Here is a 23,380-nt window from a genome sequence, read left to right as displayed (position 1 = left end):
CCTTTTTCACGCATGTTGATATGAAGATGCTTAATCAATATTTCAAGATTATTGAATACATGTGGCTAAATAGATAAAGAAAAATAAATAAATTCTAGTTAAATATTTAGGAAACAAACATGCGTGTATGTTTCCATACTCGGTCGGATGGACAATATCCAGAGACGTATATATAAGTCTCTGACAATATCATATCGTAAGGAGAATTACAATTTTAGACAAACATATTTTAAACAAAATTTCGTTTGCTACAGGCGATCTTGATATTGTTGTTCTTTCGCTTTTCCCTTATTGGCGTTAAGAAAACGGCAGCCGTGACTATATTTTCTACCCATTGGCCATTAAACAGCAGGTCATTTTAGGCCCAGTTATGTTGTTTCTGATATAGATACACGACGTGCTCTTTAAGTAAGTCTTCCCTCGTACTTGGTCCGTCAGAATGTCTTCCCATTCCGAAGTATTTCGTCTGATTCTCAATGGATTTATTTTTTTAAGTCTCAGGGTAAATGTGTCTTTTTTCATATTTTACATTAGTTCATAGAGTTTATTTGTGAATTAAGGTTCTGTTTACTTGTCGGTATTTTTTTCCAGAAAGGACCAAATTGTTATCCTATTATACTTCAGATTGGGTTTAGTCAGGGTCAAGTTTGACCAAGCTTCGATCGTATTTGATGACATTTACGATTTCCTGAAGAATGCACGACAACTTTAAGTGAATTTGAATTGATCGGAGTTTAATGTCTCGTCGACAGCCAGAGTTATTCAAGTTGACTCAAACTACGCGACTTTAAAAACGCAGGCCGGAATCGTGTGGATACTTGGTTACGTCTCTCTAAATGTGCAAATAAATACATCCAATGTCGGATTAACAGATACGAAACTATGTATCAAGATAAATAATTGTCTCACGTTACGAAACAATTAAACTCTGATCGTAAGTATTTGCGATTTTGTTTTTGTATATTGTTTTCTGTAGGGGGCTTTGTGTGTTAATTTCATAGTCTCCCTTTAATTTTCTGACTAATCTATGTATTTCTACATCAGTACATTCCTGATAGATGTAAAAGATAAATTGCATTTTTTCTTTAAGCCTAGTAATTAATTATCAATCATTTAAAAAATGATAAATACTTGTGGAGAATTGTGATTATCGGAATATTGGACCTTTGTGATACAGTGCTATTTATCAGATAGTGCTGGTGACCTTCGCTGTGTTATGCTATTAGAGACAGGTAAGAAACCAAACTTGGATTTTGATAATTACAAGTTGTTATGGCTGTGTTGTCATAGCTGTTTACATTTTAAAAGTGGGTTTCTCTTGGTTCCTGGTTGTGTATGTTAAATTTGCTGACTGATAGAAAACAAAATTTGAGACTGATTGGAAGGAAACATTCTGTAATTTCATGTTTTTATCGAAAGAAAATGATTTATTCTTAACATATACAATAAGGATTGTGGGGTTCCAGGCTTCCAGCGGGTCCATGGCAAAAGCCCGGTATATATTGGTTTCAGGATCTGAAACGCCGCCCCCTCCCTCCCCTTCCCCTATCAACTCACGGATTTTTAAAAAAATAATTAAACCTCTGATATGACAAGTTTTGAATGGGATCGCACCAATTTGCTGATTGTCATTGTATTGTCACGATATTTTCTAACTTAATTTTTATTTTCCCAATGGGTTTACGCATAGTTCGATTTGTGCATCATAAGGAAATACCCATAATTCCGCTTGTTGTCAATACATTATGACGTCACAATTAGGTGACGTCATATTCATTGTACTACGGTGATTTCCCCTCACAACGCGGTGGACAAACTGGTGAGCTGTATTTCATTTTTCTGATTAAGGGTGATTTATTTAAACTACTGAAAAGTACCCCTTAAATGTGTGTGTGTGTGTGTGTGTGTGTGTGTGTGAGAGAGAGAGAGAGAGAGAGAGAGAGAGAGAGAGAGAGAGAGAGAGAGAGAGAGAGAGAGAGAGAGAGAGAGAGAGAGAGAGAGAGAGAGAGAGAGAGAGCATATTTAAGTTCTGTTTATTTCGTTGATAGCCGAAGCGGAATTCAGATGAAAGAAAATACCAACAATTTTTTAGTCTCACCGTAACACGTACGATTTTAGAGTATTTGGGAAAAGTCATGCATTTAAATGAAGTTCCTCTATTTCAGAATTTTTTTTTTTGGAGTTGTACGATCTGGTTATATTGAATTCACGTCATGACTCAGCGACGCCACATTGTAGTAGACCCCTCTTCTATAGATCCAAAGGTATGTTGTCTTCACAATCATTATGAATAATTTACTTAAAATACCAAATATAAACGCTTGTGTTGTAAATTTTCTTGTCGGTGGCTCCTAACCTGGAAAGACACATGAAACGACACCAATAAATACATTTGTATTTTGAATTTTGCTTCACAAAGACATATTTCATTGTAGACAATATTGCTCCGAGTCCTGCACGTTTTGACAATAAGACAGAGCCATGTAACTTTGAAAGGAGTCTACTCATATAAAAGAAATTGTTAAATATTGTATCGGATCATGATCAACGGGAATGAATTAGGCATTTCGGACACTTGAGAAAAGAAATTACAAAGTTTAAACTACTTTGTGTGCACACAAGGAATCCTTCCATTATTCTTATTTGTAGGAACTTGCGGATGTGGCCAGTCTGGATGGTACAGAAGGGTGCCCAGCTCCACTGTTGGGAAGGTGTTTGTTGGGATGTTACTATTTCTTCAGACCGAGTAAACGACCCATTATCTACGAGATTGACCCAACATTATTTGTTGAGCCCGTTTGGACTGGCACCCGTTCGACTGACGTTAAATCAGACGACGAAGTGGTAATCGACACATTAGTGGAATCTAGGCCACTGCGACTCATGTCTACGGTATTCTCCAGCAACCTGGCGCCATCTACCAGCCATCAAAGGTCTGCGGTCGAGCTACCAGGCCAGCTACCGGACGAATCGGAATCCCCAGCTGTTTTAATTTCTAGGCAGATGCTAGGATCAGACGGTCCGATTTATGAACACGCCAAAGGTTATATACTAGCAAGGTCAGAGAAAAGTGTGCAGGGAACCATGGAACAATCCGACGTGTCGACAGCCAATGGCGACGTTGATGTAGGTAATCAACAATCAGTTAAAGAGACCCCGGATGTATCCGTACATCGATATGAATGGTTCCGATCCACTCTCGGATGGACCAGCTCTGTGTAATTAGACCGGCTTCCACGACAATCGTGATGGCTACAATCGGAATGAATTGGTTGAATCGCCTCACGGCTTTGATTGTCAAATAACTGACCAGATGACCATTGACCGACCAATTGATGTGATCATCTGGTCAAATGTGAACTGTTGATAATTATTTTTATCATATACACAAACCATGATAGCTATATCCCAATAAAATATTGATAATTGTCGTCTTCTTATTCTTATTTTTAAGAGAAAATCGATAGTTTTGAAAAGAGGACAACTTTATATAATTTTCTGTCAAGAATGCAACTTTAAAATACATCATGTAACAGATATATGTCGTGATTGAAAATTGCAAACTGTCACTGAAAGCAGAGACATATATACGTCTCTGCTGAAAGCCACCCCATACCTAATATTCTTTTCGCTGTAGATGTTTTAAAGAAGATTCTGTAGTGTTCTATATAAGATCTTTCTGTAGTGGAAGTTAAAATCTGCGGCATACAGGCAAAGATGTTTACCACAGAAGAAATACCAGAAATAAAGGTATCCCCATCTGGGAGTTAATGTCTTGTGTCATCTATTAAGGACATGTTTATTATCAATACATACTTAATTTTGATCCCTTATGCCTAATCAATTGCTCCTATGGGTGAAAAGTGTGGGGTCACCTGCCTGACTTTGTGCCCCCAACCCCCTCCATTAGAATAGAATAAGTTCAGTTTAAATTTTGAATTCAGTGTATAAAATTTTAGTTCAACTTTAATAACCCTCAACAGTCTTCTTAGTTTTTAAAATAATGATTTCACAACAATTTTAACTGGTTCAGTCAAATTTGCATGAGGTGACTTTCTATCAGCCTGATTCAACACTTTTAAGATATCTCCAGAAAATAAATTCATTGATTTAAGAAATTTAAGTGCACATTCTATATATTCCAATACGTTATTCTAAGCTAAAGGGAGATAACAAAATGTGTCTTACATTTTTTTTCCTGTTGCTGTTTCTTGGGAATCTTCCGTTTCTTCTGTGACCATCAAACACTGAGTGAAGGAATTCTAGCTTGGCAGATGACCCCCAGCCAGGACGACCATGTAAAATGAAAGTTTCTGAGAAGTATATTTTGCATTTGGTAATGGCTATTCTTTTTGCATTCAGGCAGACAATTCTGCCTTCTGATGGTACAGATTCTGATTTCTACACATTTGAGTAATACTATGGACAAGAGATGAATGAGGAAGTTTAAACACATTTTTTGTTGTCGGAGAAAGAAAGAACCACAATGGTTTAAATGGCAGCTATTTAAATCTTTGGAGACTCCGGTGAAGATCAGAGTTGTACAGGAACTAGATTTTTGTGGTCACAAATCTTGGATGACTTTACCCAAAATGCATTTGATAGTAATTTTGACCTTCTGCATGATGTTCAATAAGGTTGCCATCAGATACATACAAATGTTATACAAGAAAGCTGTGCAATTACAAATTGTACTATAAAGGCATGTCATGGGTCTCTCATATGTTCTTCAGTGAAATAGTGACCATGTTCTATAACTGACTCCCCACCTCAAAATGACCCTGGCTGTATTTGGGACAAGAAACCTAGCAAACAAAGAATATATATTTATAATAAAGGTAGAAATCTGATCTCATTTGTATATCCCAAAGACACAGGTGATTGTAATAAACAACAACACAATGATCTCCATGTATATGGATGTTTTATTTGTTCCACTATAGCTGCTAGAGAAAGCCGACTCGTCTAGTAAGCAAATCCAGATATTTAACAGAGTATATACAATCTTTATCACAGCCTGGTCAGTATACGTTAAAAAAAAAAAAAAAAACTACAAAGAATAATATTGCATGAAATTAAAATCTCTCCTTATAAAATACAAAATCGTAAACACTAATACCATTTGAACTAAACTGTCTGGGACATGTACGAAAAGTTTACATTAGTTTAAAGCTAAGTACATTAAAGAAAAGGAATGTTTTGATTTAGGCATAAGAGAATATTTCATATGTTTATCTAATAAAACTATGATGAATAAAAGAAGCCATTCACAGCCAGTATTACTATATAAAGAGGTCCATTAGGCCTGTACACTCCAGACATGATATACGTACTTGTAACATTCATATAAACAACATCAAATTTCATTTCTTATCAATATGATGTTTCTTGAAATGAAAACTTATATATATATATATATATATATATATATATGTCAAAGTTTGGTACCTAGTCTTACTATAACCATGTTCTAACTCAAAAGAATTGAAAATCAAAAAGGAAGAAAAAAAATCCACTTATATTCATTCATACAAACAATATAAATATGTGTGTATCTACTAATATATTTAACTTTGGTATTGAGGGTTGACTATTCTATGACCACAGACTTAAAAACAAAAGGAATAAATAAAAAAATTGGTATCTGTCATATATTTTCTCTTTTTACTCTTAAGTATCTTTATATAAACAAAAAAGAAAATAATGACAAAAAAATCTTAGTACAGTCAAGTTGAAAATAATATCAGTACTATTATAATTATTGAACTGGAGCTTTTGCAATAAAATTACATTACAAATGTCGATTTCTAGATCTTAGTCCCAAAAACATAAAAATGTACTAATGAAAACATTCCGCTCAAAGTGGATATGTGATGAGAGAAAAACTCATTCTCACACAGAATAATGGCAGCATGACTACACATCTAACACAGAAAAATAATTACCCTTTTTTCAGACCAGTTGAAATTCCACATCTACAAATTAAGCAAAAACATCACTGCTTCAAATGAAACTAAATATATATGACAAATTGTCAAGCCAGTTGATGAATTCTGAATATGAAATTCACAATGCATTTTATGAATAAATGAAATATTACTAAAGATTACCTAAGTATGATATTTTCTTTGCTGAGGAAGCTATTGTAAAAATATTGTTACAGGGAGAAAGATTTCACTCTAGATTTTAAAAAAAAATGTCAAAATGTGTCATTCAATTCAATTGCTGTAATGCTGTGATACATCAACAATAATCACACTGTATGTTGTATGGTAGTTTACAAGAACATCTTTACTGAAAAGTCAGTTTTTTTGTTTCTATGTTTCAAACTTTCCATAAATTACCATAACTTAAAAGCAAAAATAAGATAGTGTATTTATTCCATCCTGAAAACAATAAAAAATATAAAGAATAAAACATGATTGAAAAAGCATTTCAGTATATTGTAAAATAAAGAGTTCTATAGTATTAAAGATGGGGAAAAAAAAAAAAAAAATGGGAGGAATATATAGGAATGAAAATGTACATTTCTAGAACTGGATGAAATTATGAAATGAACTTCAATATGTATTGCTAATTTAGGTGTACTTTCCACACTTACAACATTTAACTCTGGTATAAAGAGATCGGTTCACTTCGTAGAAGCTTGTACAACACTTACTTAATATCTATATTTGGTGACTTGTATGTGAATTTAATTTATGATACACTCAAATCCTTCCGGACCAAGACAAGGGAAGATAACTGGGAATATCCCTGAAAACCATCCCTGTTTCATTCACAAAATTGAATGTTCACAAAATAGTGATATTTTGATAAACCAAGAAACTTGAGCCCCACGAAAATATTTGATTTTACAATAATGGTTTTTAAGAACATGTTATAAGGCGACAGAAAAATGAAGGGAAATGCAAATGTGACCACAGGGATATGTCACAAAAGTCACTCTCCCCAAATAGAGCTTTATATATATGTACAAATCCCTGTGTATTGGACGGACTAAGAATGGACATGTATTGAGTCAATCGCAACAAGCTCAGGATGATATGATTAGTGTATTACAATACGACTACTGGTTTCGCCTGAAACATGTGGGTTTATTGAATTATGATGTAACTTGCAATGAATAGTCCACAGCCTTTTTTCTTCTTATCTTTAAATTCAAAAACATATTTACATGAACAATGTATTAAGCACTAACAAGTCCAACAAATAATTAAGTATATCACAATTAACAGTGTTTTTATCAAGCATCTAAGGAATATACTGTTATTATCTTGTACAACTGTGAAATGTTTTTTCCGAATCGTTTAAAAGACAAAAATTTCTTAATATGATAATTTAATAATCCATACTGTGTTTTTATAAAACACAAAAACAATTCAAATTGAGCAGTATCATGGAATGAAAAATAAACCTGATCAGCATAATTATGAAAATATAACATTTCAATTTTTGTTAGTTTGTTTAGGCCATTTCATTATCGTGTTTCAATTCAGCAATATTCATGTCTAGATAATTTCTAATCCCCAAAAAACCAAGGAAACAAACAAAAGTAAAATAGTTACATATGAATGTGTCAGAATATTTCTGTCTGTTTAGGTGGTGAAATCAAGAAAAACATTTTTATTTACAAAAAAAAAAAAAATATGTATATATATATATATATATATCATCTGCATGATAGGTAAGTATTTCTAAAATATACAAAATTTTGGAAGATTTGAATTTATCATTTCATATTTATTTGTTAACATTAAAAGATAAATATTGATTAACTTGGTTAAATTCATTTGATTTTCTGAGGTAGAAATACTCAAACATTTAAGGCATATTTTTTAAAAGATATAATTTAACCAATGTATTGGCACTCTCTACAAAAATTTTATGTAAATACAAAAACAGGTTTGGAAATATGCCAAATTTTTTCGGGTCAAATAGATTTGTAATCCATCCATTCTATACAACAGATATCTTTTTAAAGTATTGAAAGTATTATTAGTTATCATTTTTTCTTAACTATTAGCTCTTTCTAGCTGGGTAAAGAAAACCTGTACATACAATGGCATTTTTTTCATTATTTGAATCTTTACTTTAGCTTAATCATTTATCAACTACTGTATGACAATGATAAGAAATAGAAATTTTCAAATAATCTATATTTAGATGATTCTGTTTTTTTTATGTTTAGATGATCTCATGGGCTCACGAAAATGTTTACCAACACTGATGCGAAATTGAGCTCAGCATGAATCTCATAAAAAAATCAGTCTTTACCGGTATTAGACTTCAAAACAAACTTTACATTCCTTATTTCAAAAGTGACAAATAAGTTACATACTCAAAACATGTGTGCAAAACCATGCATCACGACAATTCAACAGCTGACTTTACATTTTCTTCCACTTGCCAACTAGAAAACTGTTGTCAAGATTCAGTCATTTGATCTTTTGCTTGACAAAGCAAACATACATTTTAAAAGCTCAGAAATACAATTTTCAATCACTCTATCAAAGAAAAACATCCTTTTCAAATAAAATGTTGTTTTTGTGACATATAGTCAAACTTGAATGACATTATGATCTTCACAAAGCTTAATAGAGTATTCAGTCTCAGATGGTTTTTTACAAACAGTTTTATTGAGAAATGTAATTGACGGGATGCTATTTTGAGGCATGTAATTATCTACAATATTGACATTCATGACCAAATCAAATTTTTTAGATGTCTGAATGCGAAGATTTACTTTTCACTTAAAGATAAGCTAGATGTTCAATACCTAGCCCATTTCACAATTTTTTTTTAATAAAACTTAAATTCAAACTTAGAATGTGTTGAGTTACAGATGAAAAATATATTTCTTTAAATACATATTAGTTTCTATAAGTGCTAAATTTCTGCAACCTCTAAGACCACCAGTCAAAATTTAATCAAAGAGGAAAGCATATGCTGGAATATGTTTCAATGAAACCAAATTCTGGCTAACAGTATAAAGCACTGGTTTTAGAACTAATATAATACATATAGTTTGTCATTAATTGACATACACTTCTATGACACGAACATACAACTAATTTTTACAACACACTAGTACATAAACTCCAAATGAAACTGACTCATACATACATGGAATGAAATATTGACTAGCAAATTAAAACAGAGATGGGTATTAACAATGTTTAAAGAAAAAAGTTCTGAACAGAAATATCTCCTAAATGTCACCATCACCCATCTAAGTCGTTTTTCATGAAGAATTCCTTAAGTTGACAATTGAGCAAGCAGTAGATTAATTTATTCATTATTTTGCTAAAAGAAAACTTACTACATTTGCAAAGGTATAAAAAGTTCTAAATAAAAACAGTTATGAACAGATATGAACGGAGCCTCATGGCAAAACCTGTGAACGATAATTTGCTAGGTGCTGGTCTGAGACAGCTATGCGCAAATCCTTTCTTCGCTGTCCTTCTTCCTCTAGACTCCGGAAATGTTCAATCCTGTTCACCTTAGCATTTAGGACTTGTGATGCATGCTGCCTGAATTGAACTTGCTCCGATTCAAGGCGTTGTTGATGTTGGTCCCAGCGTTTTTGGGAGTTTTGAATTCGAGCTTGCTGTAAGAAAAAAAAATCACATGACCACTGTTTATACCATGCAATGAGAACTTGTATATAAATTATCATGTATGTATTACAAAATATTTTTGATGAACATTCTCAGAAAACAAAACATTTGAAAGTATTGAAATAGAAACAATAGAAAAAAATGTATATTCATTGTCAAACCACAACCCCTGGTTCTTCAATATTCCCATCGTCGATTCTCGAAGGGTTACAATTATGTTTGCTTTCTGTACCCCTGGAATATTTTGTGGCAAAATTGAAGTTTTCATGTGCAACACCTTGTGGACAAGACAAACATACTTGTTTTATCCTTTGTTATACATCAAACAAATCTCGAGGTCGCATAACAGTACAATGTAATGGCTTTGTAGTTCACTCCTTTGTAATCTTCAAAAGGAGTGAATCAGCTTGTGATTGGCCAGGTTTTTTCTTCTGGAACCAATCAAATTACTTCTATAGTGCCATCAACTTTGCCATTAAATGTTCCAGGGGTACAGAGAGTGAAGTGGCTGTAACCCCTTGAGTTTCCAGGATGAAGTGATCGTAACCCCTGGATTATCGAGGGTGCAATATTCTGAGAGAATCTAATCATAATTCAGTTATCACAAGAATATATCTGAAGAATTTCTGTTATTTAAACTATACCTGTCTCTGCTCTGCTAGAGCTACTGTTTCCTCTTCCTTCTTTACATGTTCTATTTCTCTCTTCTCCCTTCTTTCTCTCATTGCTGCAATTCGTTTAATTCGGAGTTCTTCTTGTTGTTTTTTGACTTCCTCACGTTTTGACCTAAGCTCAGCACTAATTTGTTTTTTGGCTTCTCTTGACTGGTGAACCATCCTTTCCTCATTAATTAGCCGTTGTCGGTCGTGTTCCAGTTGAGCCATAATACGTTCCCGATGGTTATCCTGCATCAGCTCCTTCATCCGATCCTGTTGGTAGAGTCGCTGATTCCAGTCAACCTGTCGCTGGACAACTTTCTTCCTCCTGTAATTATATAACATTGTATAACTCATAGTCTGTTTAAAAATCAATTCATTACTTCTATCCCTTGGGGCCAACCAACTTTGTACAATTCCAAACTTTGAATTAGACTAATTTTTAAATACTTAAAAATCACTGTGTAAAATTAATATCAAAGATTGAAAAGATCATACATTTGACAACAAGTAACTTTTGAAGAATTTTTGCAAGTGAGTCCAGAACACCATTTAAAAAATTTTGATGAGTCTCATTAATAAGAGATATAGTGAGTCCTCACAATTTTAGTCCAGGACTCAAATATTTGAGTCCTGAAAATCACTGACACTGTAACAATATCCACTTCAACATCACTTTTATCCATTTCCATTCTTCTGATCTTTTATTTCAAAAGTGGTCAAGTGTGACCTTTGACCCTTTGATGCTGACCAATGACCACCAAAATCTAATTATGTTTAGAACTTGATATTATGATACTGAGGTGTTGATATGAACAGAATCAGTTAGAAATGTTCATGAGATATCAATATATATGAGTTCTTTATATCGTAGTCAAGTGTGACCTTTAACCCTTTGATGCTGACCAATGACCACAAAATCTGATCATGTGTAGAACTTGAGTTATGATACTGAGGTGTTGATATGAACTGAATCAGTTAGGAATGTTCATGGGATATCAATGTATGCAAGGTCATTATTTCGTAGTGTGACCTTTGATCCCAAGTTAAACCTTGTCAAATGACCACATAAATATTAGTATAGAACTTAACATTGTGATGTTATAATCTAAATATAAAGCAAATTTTTGAGAGAAACTGGAGATCTCTCAGACGCATTAGTTTTGGATGCATGCACACACACACCCACACACACCAACACACACACCACAACCACACACACACGCACCACCACCACCACCACCAACACCACCACAACACACATGCACACACACCCTCATCACCACCACCACCACACACACATGCACGCACACGCACACGCACACGCACGCACACACACACCACCAACACACACATGCATTGATAAGGCAATAATTATACACCCTCCCCTGTTTCCTAAATGCTAGGTATAATAACCAACCTGAACTCCCTCCTTGCTGCCTCCTTGGCGTCTGCTGACATGCTGCGTGTGACTTGGGGCTGTGAAGGGCGATGAGGTGGGAACATAGCATTCTGGTACTTGGGTTTCATTAACATCTCCACATTAGATGCATGACAGTGTTTTGCGTACGGGTCAACATACTTGAATGCTGAATTTGCCCACTCAACTGTAAAGAACACCATTTTTATTGAGTGTAAGACATTATAAAATCAAGTAAGTATAACAAGGACGACAACTTGTTACTCAGGACATTTCTAGTAAATAAATGAATAGAAATTAAACTTATAAACTCTGTTCTGATTATATTTACTCTGGAAAAAAAGCCAGGGGAATTTACAAGTATGTTATAATTACATCTAAAGCCAGGGGTGGGCTTAATACAGGAAACAAAAGAAATGGGGGAGGGGGATATTCTATTGAAAGGCATTGGAGAGGACTGGGCATATAACCAGGTATGGGTTTATTTGAAAATTATCTGTAATTATAATCCTTAATGACACTTACCACTATAGGGTGGCATTCTGCTGTGATCTTTGGCCTCTAAGGGAGCTTGAAGGGCTGTTTCCCTAAATGGACCTGGTCTGTTAGGACCAATCATTTCAGGGGCACAGTCACTACCCCAGTATTTTATCCAAGGGGCCTTGTTCTGGCTCCTTTTGGCTGACCCTGGGCGGCGGTAGATTACATTAAAATCCCTGGCAGGAGATCGGTTTCTTCTTGGTGGGGACTTGGATCTTTGGCGAGGGGAATGAGACCTTCTTGGGGGAGATTCCCTTCGACGCCGTGGAAGAGATTCAGCAAATCTGTTGTCTTCACCAGCAAAGAATTTGTAATCAAAGCATTCCCTGGGCAGAGGAGGAGTTTCTGGAAGTAGAATTTAACATGATAATTCAAAAGCTGGCTTACTCTGTTACATCTCCAAAATCCATTCCTGACTCTAGTGTTGATAATGATATTTTAACAAAAAGGAAATTATAAATGAATTTAAGAAAGTCACAAAAAGGTCAACACACATGCTTCAACTTTTTTCCATGAAGTAAAAAAAATCATATCAAAGGAAAAATTTTTTTTCTTTGACAGATACATGATAAACAGATTCTGATGTGATTTTGATCAAATATTTGTGGGTAGTTTTCTTCATGTGTTTACACAAAGGAAATTTCAGCTGTATACAATCTTCTACCTGGTAATTGCTTTGCAAGCAATTAAAACTAAACCTACATATGTATCAATTATGCCAATGTTGATATGATATGAGGTCATGCATATCAAATATTACTTAAATTGTTACAACACTTGGATTTGTATACTCTCGAGAAATGTGTATGCTATATGTAACAGTTCTGCTGACACACCAAGAAGGACCCTTACCACATTTGACTTCTTCCATCTTTTCCTCTTTGGCTTGTTCCTCAGCTGACTTGTCGAGATCTTCCAACTGCACATCATCCTTAAAAGTGACTGACTTTCGAAGAATATTTTCTTCTTGCTTCTCTCGCTTCCTCAGTAAACGTTCTCTTTCCATCTGTCGTTCCCACTCTAACTGATCAGCCTCCATTTGTTGTCTTAACTCTAAATCTTTCTCTGTTTGTCTGTTTTGTTCTTTCTGTCGTTCTAACTCCAGCTGTTGTTCCAGTTCTTGAATTCTTGCTGCCAGATCTTCCTCTGTTCTTTCCTTCTGCTGTGCCTTGATCAAAGCTTTTTCACTTTCTTCCATCAACTGTTTTTCATTCTTTTGTTCTTCCTTCTCTATATCTAATGATTTCTCCTCTCGGGCAGCTTTTTCCTCATTTTGTCTGTCACTCTGTTTTGTATTTATGATTAACTTATGCTCCATCAGTTGTGAGGTGATTTTTTCATCAAGTTGTCCCTGAGTCATGTCTGTACCTACAAAGAAAACATCAAAGTTATCATATTACCAATATTTACCTAACAAGAGCCCCTGGAACCAAGCAAATTCAGGATTTAACTTATTTTAGAAGAAGCTAAAAATATTCAAGCTGAAATTTTCAAATCCCTAAAGTTAAAATTTCCAAAGGTAATTTTTCTGAGACACAAGTACACTTACTTAACGATGAATATCAAAATGGGACAAGAAACTACTTTCAAAATGTTTGCAAAATCAGATGTTTTAAGATGATTCATGCTGAATATAATTTACTAAAAGGTGATTTGGGAAATTGTATTTAGTTAGAAAATACACCGCAAAATAGTTTTAAAATTATTTCAGTGTATTCAACACTTTTGACTGTATCAGACGAAATATCATCAATATCAGAAGTACTGTATGGTTATCCCATATATTGTGCTTATTTGACAATAAGCCCAGAGAGTCAACAAACAACAACCGTGACTTTTTTAGTGGAGGTGGCTTATTGCATAACACTAAATAGGATTTTTTTTTTGTAATGTGAACAAGTGGGCTTATTATCAGACATGGGCTTATTACTGGATATACACATATAACCCTATGCACTTACCTGGTACAAGTTTGTTCATGTCATTGCTACTAACAGCAGATTTGATGGAGGTCTGTGGCTGTTTGAGTTGTACAGGGTACCCCGGAGTGTAAGGGTACTGCCAAGACAGACTCCCAATAGTACTGTCTACATCAAAGGTCACTGGGTGGGGCTGCTCAAATACACGAGGCTCAGCTTGGGGGCCAGAGGTGGGATAGCCTGGGAGGTTCTCCAGTGGGTAGTGAGGGTGAGTCTGAAGGGTTTCTCTTGCTTCTCGTGGCATTTTCAGTTCCAGTACTAGACGTTCGTATACCTCCTCTGGGACCCAAAGTGCAGTGTCTGCAGCAACTCGCTCTGTTCGTCCATTAGAGAATGTGACAGTAATCTGTAGGTCATCAGGACCTTTAATAAATAAATAAATAAATAAATAAATAAATAGTCCCTTTAAACTTGAGAACAATTTCTTTCCTAAGAGGGAGTATGTAAACTCTCAGTAGTGTGTAGTACTATTATGGTGGAATGACCCCTCCATCCCATCTGGCCGACATAGTAAAATGACGCCACTTGATATATTTTTTCAAATATTTTTCATTTAATTATTTATCAGTTGATTTAATTAATATGCTCCCCAATACATGTTAAAATAAACAACAACAAAATAAATAGGAATGAGAAACAGATGATGGGACAACGGGCCTTACCATGGCCATGGTTAAGTGAAACATACCATTACTTTCTTACTACCTTAATTCACTTTTTACACCCATTTGAATTTATCGTGAATCATTCTTTAAAACACATAAACAACCAATATTATGTCAGAGATCAGAACATTTAGGGTTTGTTAAGGAGCTTCACTTTACCATTATGGTAAAATGAATTATATCTCTATTTTCTTTTTTAAGATAAATTTTTCACCTATATACTTATCTTACTGTTGAAGTTTTTTTCACCAAATCATTTTCAGATCACCCCTTTTGATATTTTTTTGTATATCAAATATGAAGGAACAAAATTGTTGATACAAAAAAAACTTGATGCTAAGAAAAACTAATTGAAAACAAATTATAAGGGCTGCTTCATTTTACCATAAGGAGGTTCACTTTACCATAACTGTGAAAAGATACATGATTCACATCATCATTTTGATTCCAGTTCATTTTACCATGCTTCACAACACAACGCTACACTGGGTTTGAATCCTAGCTGGGGCAGTGAAATAACACCCTAATCCAAGACTGGAAGACTCACTTAAAAATATTGTGGCAGATTAATCTGGGAGATTGAAATCATGAAAAAATAATTGGTTTAGAATATCATATCAATGCTTTATTCATCTTGGGTTTGAAATAAAGAAACTATTCTACCTCTCCAGTTATTGGGAAATATCGTGTTTAATACCAATAACACTTTTGTACCCGTTTTTAAAATTGCATTACACAAAGACCTTTACCAGGCCAAATCAATCTCTTGAAAAACTAGCTCTTTGTTAAGATTCTTGGCAGGAACCTGACTAATTTATAAAAACTAATATGAAGAGCTGTTTCTCGTAGTCTCTAGATCTTTTAACTGCTTTAATCTGTCTAAAATCATCAAAAAATAATTAAAATAAAACAGGATTACATTTTGAAAGAAAAAAAATGTAACTCTATACCTGGGTTTCTCATAGATACATTTTCACCCTCAGTATTTTTAAACATTAAATTTAGACCAACTCCAGATCATTTGTATGAACTGTTCTATTCAATCAGGAAAGTAAATAATAAATTTGAAAGAATCACTGACTAAGAACAAATTGTGGTATTGAATAAATGTTTAAAGTTCCTGCCAATATGACATTTAAACTAGCAAGGTAGCAATACTTTGGTCGTTTAGAAAGTGATTTAAAATACAGAACAGTGGTTATATATGTACGTGACCACTGTTGGTTCAAGTGTAAGGGAAACAGGTAAAAGAAGACTGAAATGGATCTGTTTGGTCCCAAGCAGGTTTGTATGAGCGATCGTGTTCTGTCTTTATACATACAAGGTTATATTGACACTGACAAACATCCAGTCTGGGCCCATGGATACAGAAAACATGAGTGTTGTACACAGTTAAAAAAATCAATTGAATCAATATTGCTAAGTATAATACATTATTCAAACCTATCTCTAGTAGACAAGAGAGAGAAATAGAGTTTTGTATCAATGTCATATTGAAAATATGTGATTTATGAATAAATACTTTAACAAACAAAAAAAAAGAAAAAAAGGGAAAAAAATTTAACATAAAAACCCCATAGAAATCAAGATGAGTCCTTAAAGGATGAAACAGCTGTATGATGCTGTTTGATTAAATCTGTGGCTCTGCTGTATCTAACTCTAAATTTACATCAAAAGGTGTCATTCACTTGTGTTTTTTGTACAATCTTTTCAATATATATTTGGCATACAATGTATGTTCAATTTAATTTCTTAAAAATACTTTCTCTGTGAAAGTCTAATGTATATATATATATGTATTTCTTAAATATCAAATGAAATTAATGTGACATGTTCATAGCAGAAGTTTCTCAGAAAGAATAGTTATAATTAGCATAAATTCTTATAACTGAAACATTGTAAGGAATCATTGCTGAAGAAATCAGAAAAATATTCACGCACTCCAATCTGAAGGTTACCGAGAAGAAAGCTGGGACAACAAAACTCTCAAGATATAATGTACAGGGTACACATGTATTTACATTCATATTATCAGTGTAATAAAAATCTTGGGGTGTTTCATTTTAGATTTATTGAATCCAGAAGTGATCTTACATCAAACAGGTCTATCATAGCTTTCATTATCATCTTACAAACAGCTTCGTTCTTTTCTTTAACTTTTTACTTATTATTCATTTCATTTTTTTTTTTTTTTTTATAAAATAGAAAAAAAAAATTGGTGCATCACTCTAAGGGATGATCACTTGGGGCGAGATTTAGGGATATTTCCCTGTGTTTTGACAAAATTCTCACTGAAATCCTCAACATGTACTATATTACATAGGATAATCATATATGCGCCTTTTCCGAAACCCAAAAATTCTCCCATAACATTAATGACATGCACTTAGCTTTACTTGTGTCGTGGGGGAATAAATTCATTATTTTATAAATGCAAAAATAACTTCTAAAATTTTGAATACATATAAAGATATATATACACTTCTTGTCCATTTGAATTTGCAATTTGATGTGAAACAAATATTCTAAAACTTTTTACATACACACATACAGGTATATATCTTGCATATACGTGTATATTATTGTGTAATCAAATTATGCATGTATAGGAATGGATAAAAATTACAATGTTTTCAGAAAACAATTTCTAAAAACACATTTTTTTTCTGATTCTGATACAAATTACACAGTCTATCCCTGAAAATATTTACACAACTTCCCGCTAAATTTGGCAAAAAATTCTAAATAGATAACAAATAAAAACAGCAATGGAATAAGCATTTAACATATATACACAATATGTATCAAAAACATATCAAATAACATTTCACTGGAAATGTTTTAGATATAAACTAATCATATTGGCTAATAAGAATTTACATACCCTCAGAACCCCTTTTCTCGTGTCCCTCTATGACAACACCAGGCCCGAACCTCTCCCCTTGGGGTTCCCATGGGGCCAGCACTTTGTCTGAGGTGATGATAGTATGGCGCTTGGCGTCTTCGTAGTCCACCAGATCGTAAACAAATGTGTCCTGATATGTTGTTTCCTTATATTTTCCGTGTTTACATGGACCAAAAGCGACCAAGAATTTATCGGATAAAATCTGAAATAAAGCGATAGTTCAACAATTCATATTCATATCAAAATGAAATAGATTCAAAAAGCAATTCTATTTTTATTTTATTTCAAAATATACAGATGCAAAGAGAATAAATGGAAACTCACAAACTGAGCAGTTTTATTGATGAAAATTGATACAAAATTAAAATCAAATGACATGATGTTTCAACTGAATGACCCTTTATGTTGTTGTCAAAACCAAAGTTGATATGATATTTTTAATGATGGTCATTCAAATGCCCAATGTATTTCAGCATCATTGTCTGCTGAATTTTCGTAAGTCATGAAATGTGACCTTTGACCCATTAACCTTGACCTATGACCAACTTAATATGATAAGGTGTAGAGCTTGATATTAATACCGTAAAAACCAGCATAATGTGCTCACTTATGAAATGTACACAGGTACTTTCTGGAATTAAAAATACTAAAAACAAATGTTTCTGTTTGCCTAATGTGTGCATCCAACAATTCAGTCAAAAACCAGTGGCAGCAATACCATTAGACAACATGAACCAGATCTGTTTAGTAGTTCTCAAATAATGACATTGGTTTGAAACGCAACAGAATGGACAGACAAAGGCAACACTATATGTCCCCCATCCCTCAATAAAATGATGGGCATGAAAATAAAAAGATACTTAAATTGATCTACCCTATTTTTTGTGATATGTTTGTAGAAGTGGATGTACATGTATTAAGGCCTTGTTGTATTAGTTTACAGAGAAAAAAACTATCAATAAATAATTATTAGTATATTGTAATGTAATCTTCTTCACTTGGTTGATTCTTTCTGGAGCAATTTTCATCCAATACTTTAGTAATGATTTAATGACACACATGTGATAACTTGTTATACCATTAATGGACAGCAATACCTGTATCACTATTGCCATGGTAACCTGAGAATTGTACAATTTCATTAATTATAGGTAGGTAATTTATATTGTTACATTGTTTATATGTTGCCATGGTTTCTCTTATGATCATGCTGACTTTTATTGATTATTCATAAATATTGATAATTTACACACGAAGCATCAATCATATTTCCGTAAATAGGGAGCAGACTCTTGTTGTTTAAATATGGATATATACCCCGATACACTGACATTAACATAAGGCCCACATTATTTGTTCAGATAAAGCAGTTGTTCATTGAACCTGTTTTAACTGACATCAGAGAGGTATTGTATTTTAAACCTGTGTTAAGTAACAGATAGACATTTGAATAATTTTGTCAGATAGGGAAGTATTTTAGTCAATCTATCTTAACTGACACTAGGTAATAACATGATTTTGAGAAATATTAAAAAAAAACTTGAGTTTTAAACAAACACTTGGGGGACACATGATTTAGTTAAATGAGGCAGTGTCTTTACAAACACTTGGGGTACACATGATTTTGTTTAATAAGGCAGTGTTTCACAAACACTCTGGGTACACATGATTTTGTTTAATAAGGCAGTGTTTTAACAAACACTTGGGGTACACATGATTTGGTAAATAAGGCAGTGTTTAAACAAACACTCTGGGTACACATGATTTTGTTTAATAAGGCAGTGTTTTAACAAACACTTGGGGCACACATGATTTGGTAAATAAGGTAGTGTTTTAACAAACACTTGGGGTACACATGATTTGGTAAATAAGGTAGTGTTTAAACAAACACTTGGGGTACACATGATTTTGTTTAATAAGGCAGTGTTTTAACAAACACTTGGGGTACACATGATTTTGTTTAATAAGGCAGTGTTTTAACAAACACTTGGGGTACACATGATTTTGTTTAATAAGGCAGTGTTTTAACAAACACTTGGGGTACACATGATTTTGTTTAATAAGGCAGTGTTTTAACAAACACTTGGGGTACAGATTTTGTTTAATAAGGCAGTGTTTTAACAAACACTTGGGGTACACATGATTTTGTTTAATAAGGCAGTGTTTTAACAAACACTTGGGGTACACATGATTTTGTTTAATAAGGCAGTGTTTTAACAAACACTTGGGGTACACATGATTTTGTTTAATAAGGCAGTGTTTTAACAAACACTTGGGGTACACATGATTTTGTTTAATAAGGCAGTGTTTTAACAAACACTTGGGGTACACATGATTTTGTTTAATAAGGCAGTGTTTTAACAAACACTCTGGGAACACATGATTTTGTTTAATAAGGCAGTGTTTTAACAAACACTTGGGGTACACATGATTTTGTTTAATAAGGCAGTGTTTTAACAAACACTTGGGGTACACATGATTTTGTTTAATAAGGCAGTGTTTTAACAAACACTTGGGGTACACATGATTTTGTTTAATAAGGCAGTGTTTTAACAAACACTTGGGGTACACATGATTTTGTTTAATAAGGCAGTGTTTTAACAAACACTTGGGGTACACATGATTTTGTTTAATAAGGCAGTGTTTTAACAAACACTTGGGGTACACATGATTTTGTTTAATAAGGCAGTGTTTTAACAAACACTTGGGGTACACATGATTTTGTTTAATAAGGCAGTGTTTTAACAAACACTTGGGGTACACATGATTTTGTTTAATAAGGCAGTGTTTTAACAAACACTTGGGGTACACATGATTTTGTTTAATAAGGCAGTGTTTTAACAAACACTTGGGGTACACATGATTTTGTTTAATAAGGCAGTGTTTTAACAAACACTTGGGGTACACATGATTTTGTTTAATAAGGCAGTGTTTTAACAAACACTTGGGGTACACATGATTTTGTTTAATAAGGCAGTGTTTTAACAAACACTTGGGGTACACATGATTTTGTTTAATAAGGCAGTGTTTTAACAAACACTTGGGGTACACATGATTTTGTTTAATAAGGCAGTGTTTTAACAAACACTTGGGGTACACATGATTTTGTTTAATAAGGCAGTGTTTTAACAAACACTTGGGGTACACATGATTTTGTTTAATAAGGCAGTGTTTTAACAAACACTTGGGGTACACATGATTTTGTTTAATAAGGCAGTGTTTTAACAAACACTTGGGGTACACATGATTTTGTTTAATAAGGCAGTGTTTTAACAAACACTTGGGGTACACATGATTTTGTTTAATAAGGCAGTGTTTTAACAAACACTTGGGGTACACATGATTTTGTTTAATAAGGCAGTGTTTTAACAAACACTTGGGGTACACATGATTTGGTAAATAAGGTAGAGTTAATTATCACCTTTTGGACAAATATGTTGGCATTTTGGTAAGCAACGGAAGTATGAAAACATAATAAATAGGCTTTTAGAGAACTGGAGAAAGTACTGCAGGGCTTTCATATAAGTTTCTTTTTTTTTGTAATAATGGGCTGCAGTCCCAACTGAAATTATTTTGTATTGAAGCCAAGTTGAAAATTTCCTTCCAAATTCATTGGATGAACTTATTAAGACATGGCTAGGGCTTTTTCCCACTGGTTTGAGATGAGCCATTTTTGCTTCATCCCAAAGCCCTAGCCATGTCTTAATAAGTCCATCCAAAAACTGTGGCAGTCAACTGTTCCCATAGAAAGGATAACACTAAGTGGTAGACCATGTCCAAAAAATAAGTCCATCGCCTATTAATTACATCAGACTTTATGTGTTGGCTAAACTTGATCCCCTTCATACAACAAACCGGCAGCATGACAAACGACAAATCGGCAGCATGACAAACGACAAATCAGCAGCATGACAAACGACAAATCGGCAGTATGACAAGTGCACACATAAATAGCTTCAAACTAATCTACCCCTGCATTTACTTATTAAAAAGTTTCAGAATACATACCTGGCTTTTGATGGTGCCGAGATAGAAATATCCATCGTCAATTCGACGTGCCAGAACTCGCTTGCCAATCAAAAGGGCTCCAGCAGCTGGAGATACACCAGAATTCTCGATGTGATCCAACATTGTTTCTTGTGATTTAAGCCATCCTCGTGCAGGGCGATACCGACTCCATCCATTAGGAAAGTAATAACGGTATGGTTGCATGAACCAACTGCCCCATGCAGGATGAACATAGGGGTTACCAGGATAACCGGGATACCCCGGGTACTGGTTGAAAAAGGAAACCCGTGGTGTAAGTGCGAGGGATTCTTCAGGATCCACTTTTAGAGTCGTGGCTACACTGCATTGTTTTGCATGGTTATGTAACGTTCCATTTAATGTTCTTATAATTCGCTCGTGAGCATGATCTGCCCTGTAGATTGGAGTGATACGTTCTACACAGCCATGTTGGGTCAAAGTGATAATATGGAAAGATCCATAGGACTCGACAGATAGATCTTCAAGAAATTCAATTGCAGATGTGTCCATGGCATCTTCTGAACAAAGATAGATACAGTGAATTGGACGGCCTCGCACAGCATTTGTCACCTGATCAAGGATGTCCACAGGATGTTGATCTGGCAGGCCATCTGTAACAAGGTAGACTGCCTCACAACCATGATCCTCGAGTGCAGTCAGCAATGCATCCATGGTATTGGTCCCAGTTTTTGCACTTAGTCTTTTCACCCATTCTGCAGCTACTTCAACAGTTTCAGCACTACATTTTACCATCTTATCTGCCCACTGTGTCACTTCTGAATTAAACTCTATTATATTAAATGATGTTGGCTGACTCTTCTGAGCATGTTTTAACAGAGTTTCCACCAAATGTTCTTTGACCACATCCAGGCCTTTAAACATACTTCCCGATGTGTCCACGCAGAAGGTGACATTTTTCTCAAAAGTTTCCCCAAAAATTGTGGGAATTCCTTTTAGTTTCAATGCCATTTTTGTGTTGTGTGAATCAGCAATATACACAGCTTTGATGTTTCTAAATCTGTAAAAAAAAAAATGAATTTCATGCAAAAGATGATCAGAGCCTTTTCTAAAGAATAAAATTATTAGTGCAAATCACAATGATAGAACTTCATAATAAAACACTTATGGTTTCATTTGGTATATATGGATTTATGTATTTACAAAGTAAACATTGAAAGGGATTTATACCAGATGCATATGAAGTGAATTTGAGAAGCTAAAATTTTTTTTTTTTATATTAGTGGCGTAACCTTGCCACTAGAACCTATTGAAAATTGGAAAATCCATCATTACAAGATACTTGACAACTTTTTAAAATTTTCATGGGAGACATTTTAATTTTAAATGTTCAATTATAAAAACATAAAGAAAATGTACTTATACCCTCCAGCCAAGAAACAACGCTTGTAATTTGGATTCTTCGTTGAAATGAAATCATTAGATTTTAGAATATAAGAATGGTTTAGCGAATTTCCTTGTCGAAAATAGCAAAATACAGAGTTCAAAATTGGGGTTCTTCTTCCTAAATATAGAAGATTGGCAAGTATGTGCAAAGTGTACAGAATTACA

General features: G+C 34.0%; 2 protein-coding genes across 2 annotated transcripts; one reads left to right on the top strand and one right to left on the bottom strand.

Moving 5' to 3' along the window:
- The first annotated feature begins 2,213 nt into the window (after positions 1–2,213).
- On the top strand, positions 2,214–3,222 carry LOC132552299 (uncharacterized). Its single transcript, XM_060216464.1, has 2 exons — positions 2,214–2,264; positions 2,650–3,222. Exons 1-2 carry the CDS (start codon positions 2,214–2,216, stop codon positions 3,220–3,222), a joined length of 624 nt encoding a protein of 207 aa, XP_060072447.1.
- A 6,163-nt stretch (positions 3,223–9,385) lies between these two features.
- On the bottom strand, positions 9,386–22,780 carry LOC132552362 (uncharacterized). The gene is made up of 8 exons (XM_060216527.1): positions 21,794–22,780; positions 17,765–17,987; positions 14,198–14,578; positions 13,089–13,604; positions 12,222–12,581; positions 11,697–11,883; positions 10,265–10,604; positions 9,386–9,610 (listed from the first exon to the last, which is right to left on the bottom strand). Exons 1-8 carry the CDS (start codon positions 22,778–22,780, stop codon positions 9,386–9,388), a joined length of 3,219 nt encoding a protein of 1,072 aa, XP_060072510.1.
- Between the last annotated feature and the right edge of the window lie 600 nt (positions 22,781–23,380).

This window comes from Ylistrum balloti, unplaced genomic scaffold (assembly GCF_031769215.1).
Source record: "Ylistrum balloti isolate Yb309-2 unplaced genomic scaffold, AGI_CSIRO_Ybal_v1 Utg369630, whole genome shotgun sequence".
NCBI classification, from domain to species: domain Eukaryota; kingdom Metazoa; phylum Mollusca; class Bivalvia; order Pectinida; family Pectinidae; genus Ylistrum; species Ylistrum balloti.
Note: the sequence above shows the minus strand (reverse complement) of the source record. Positions and strands in the feature narration are given on the sequence as shown.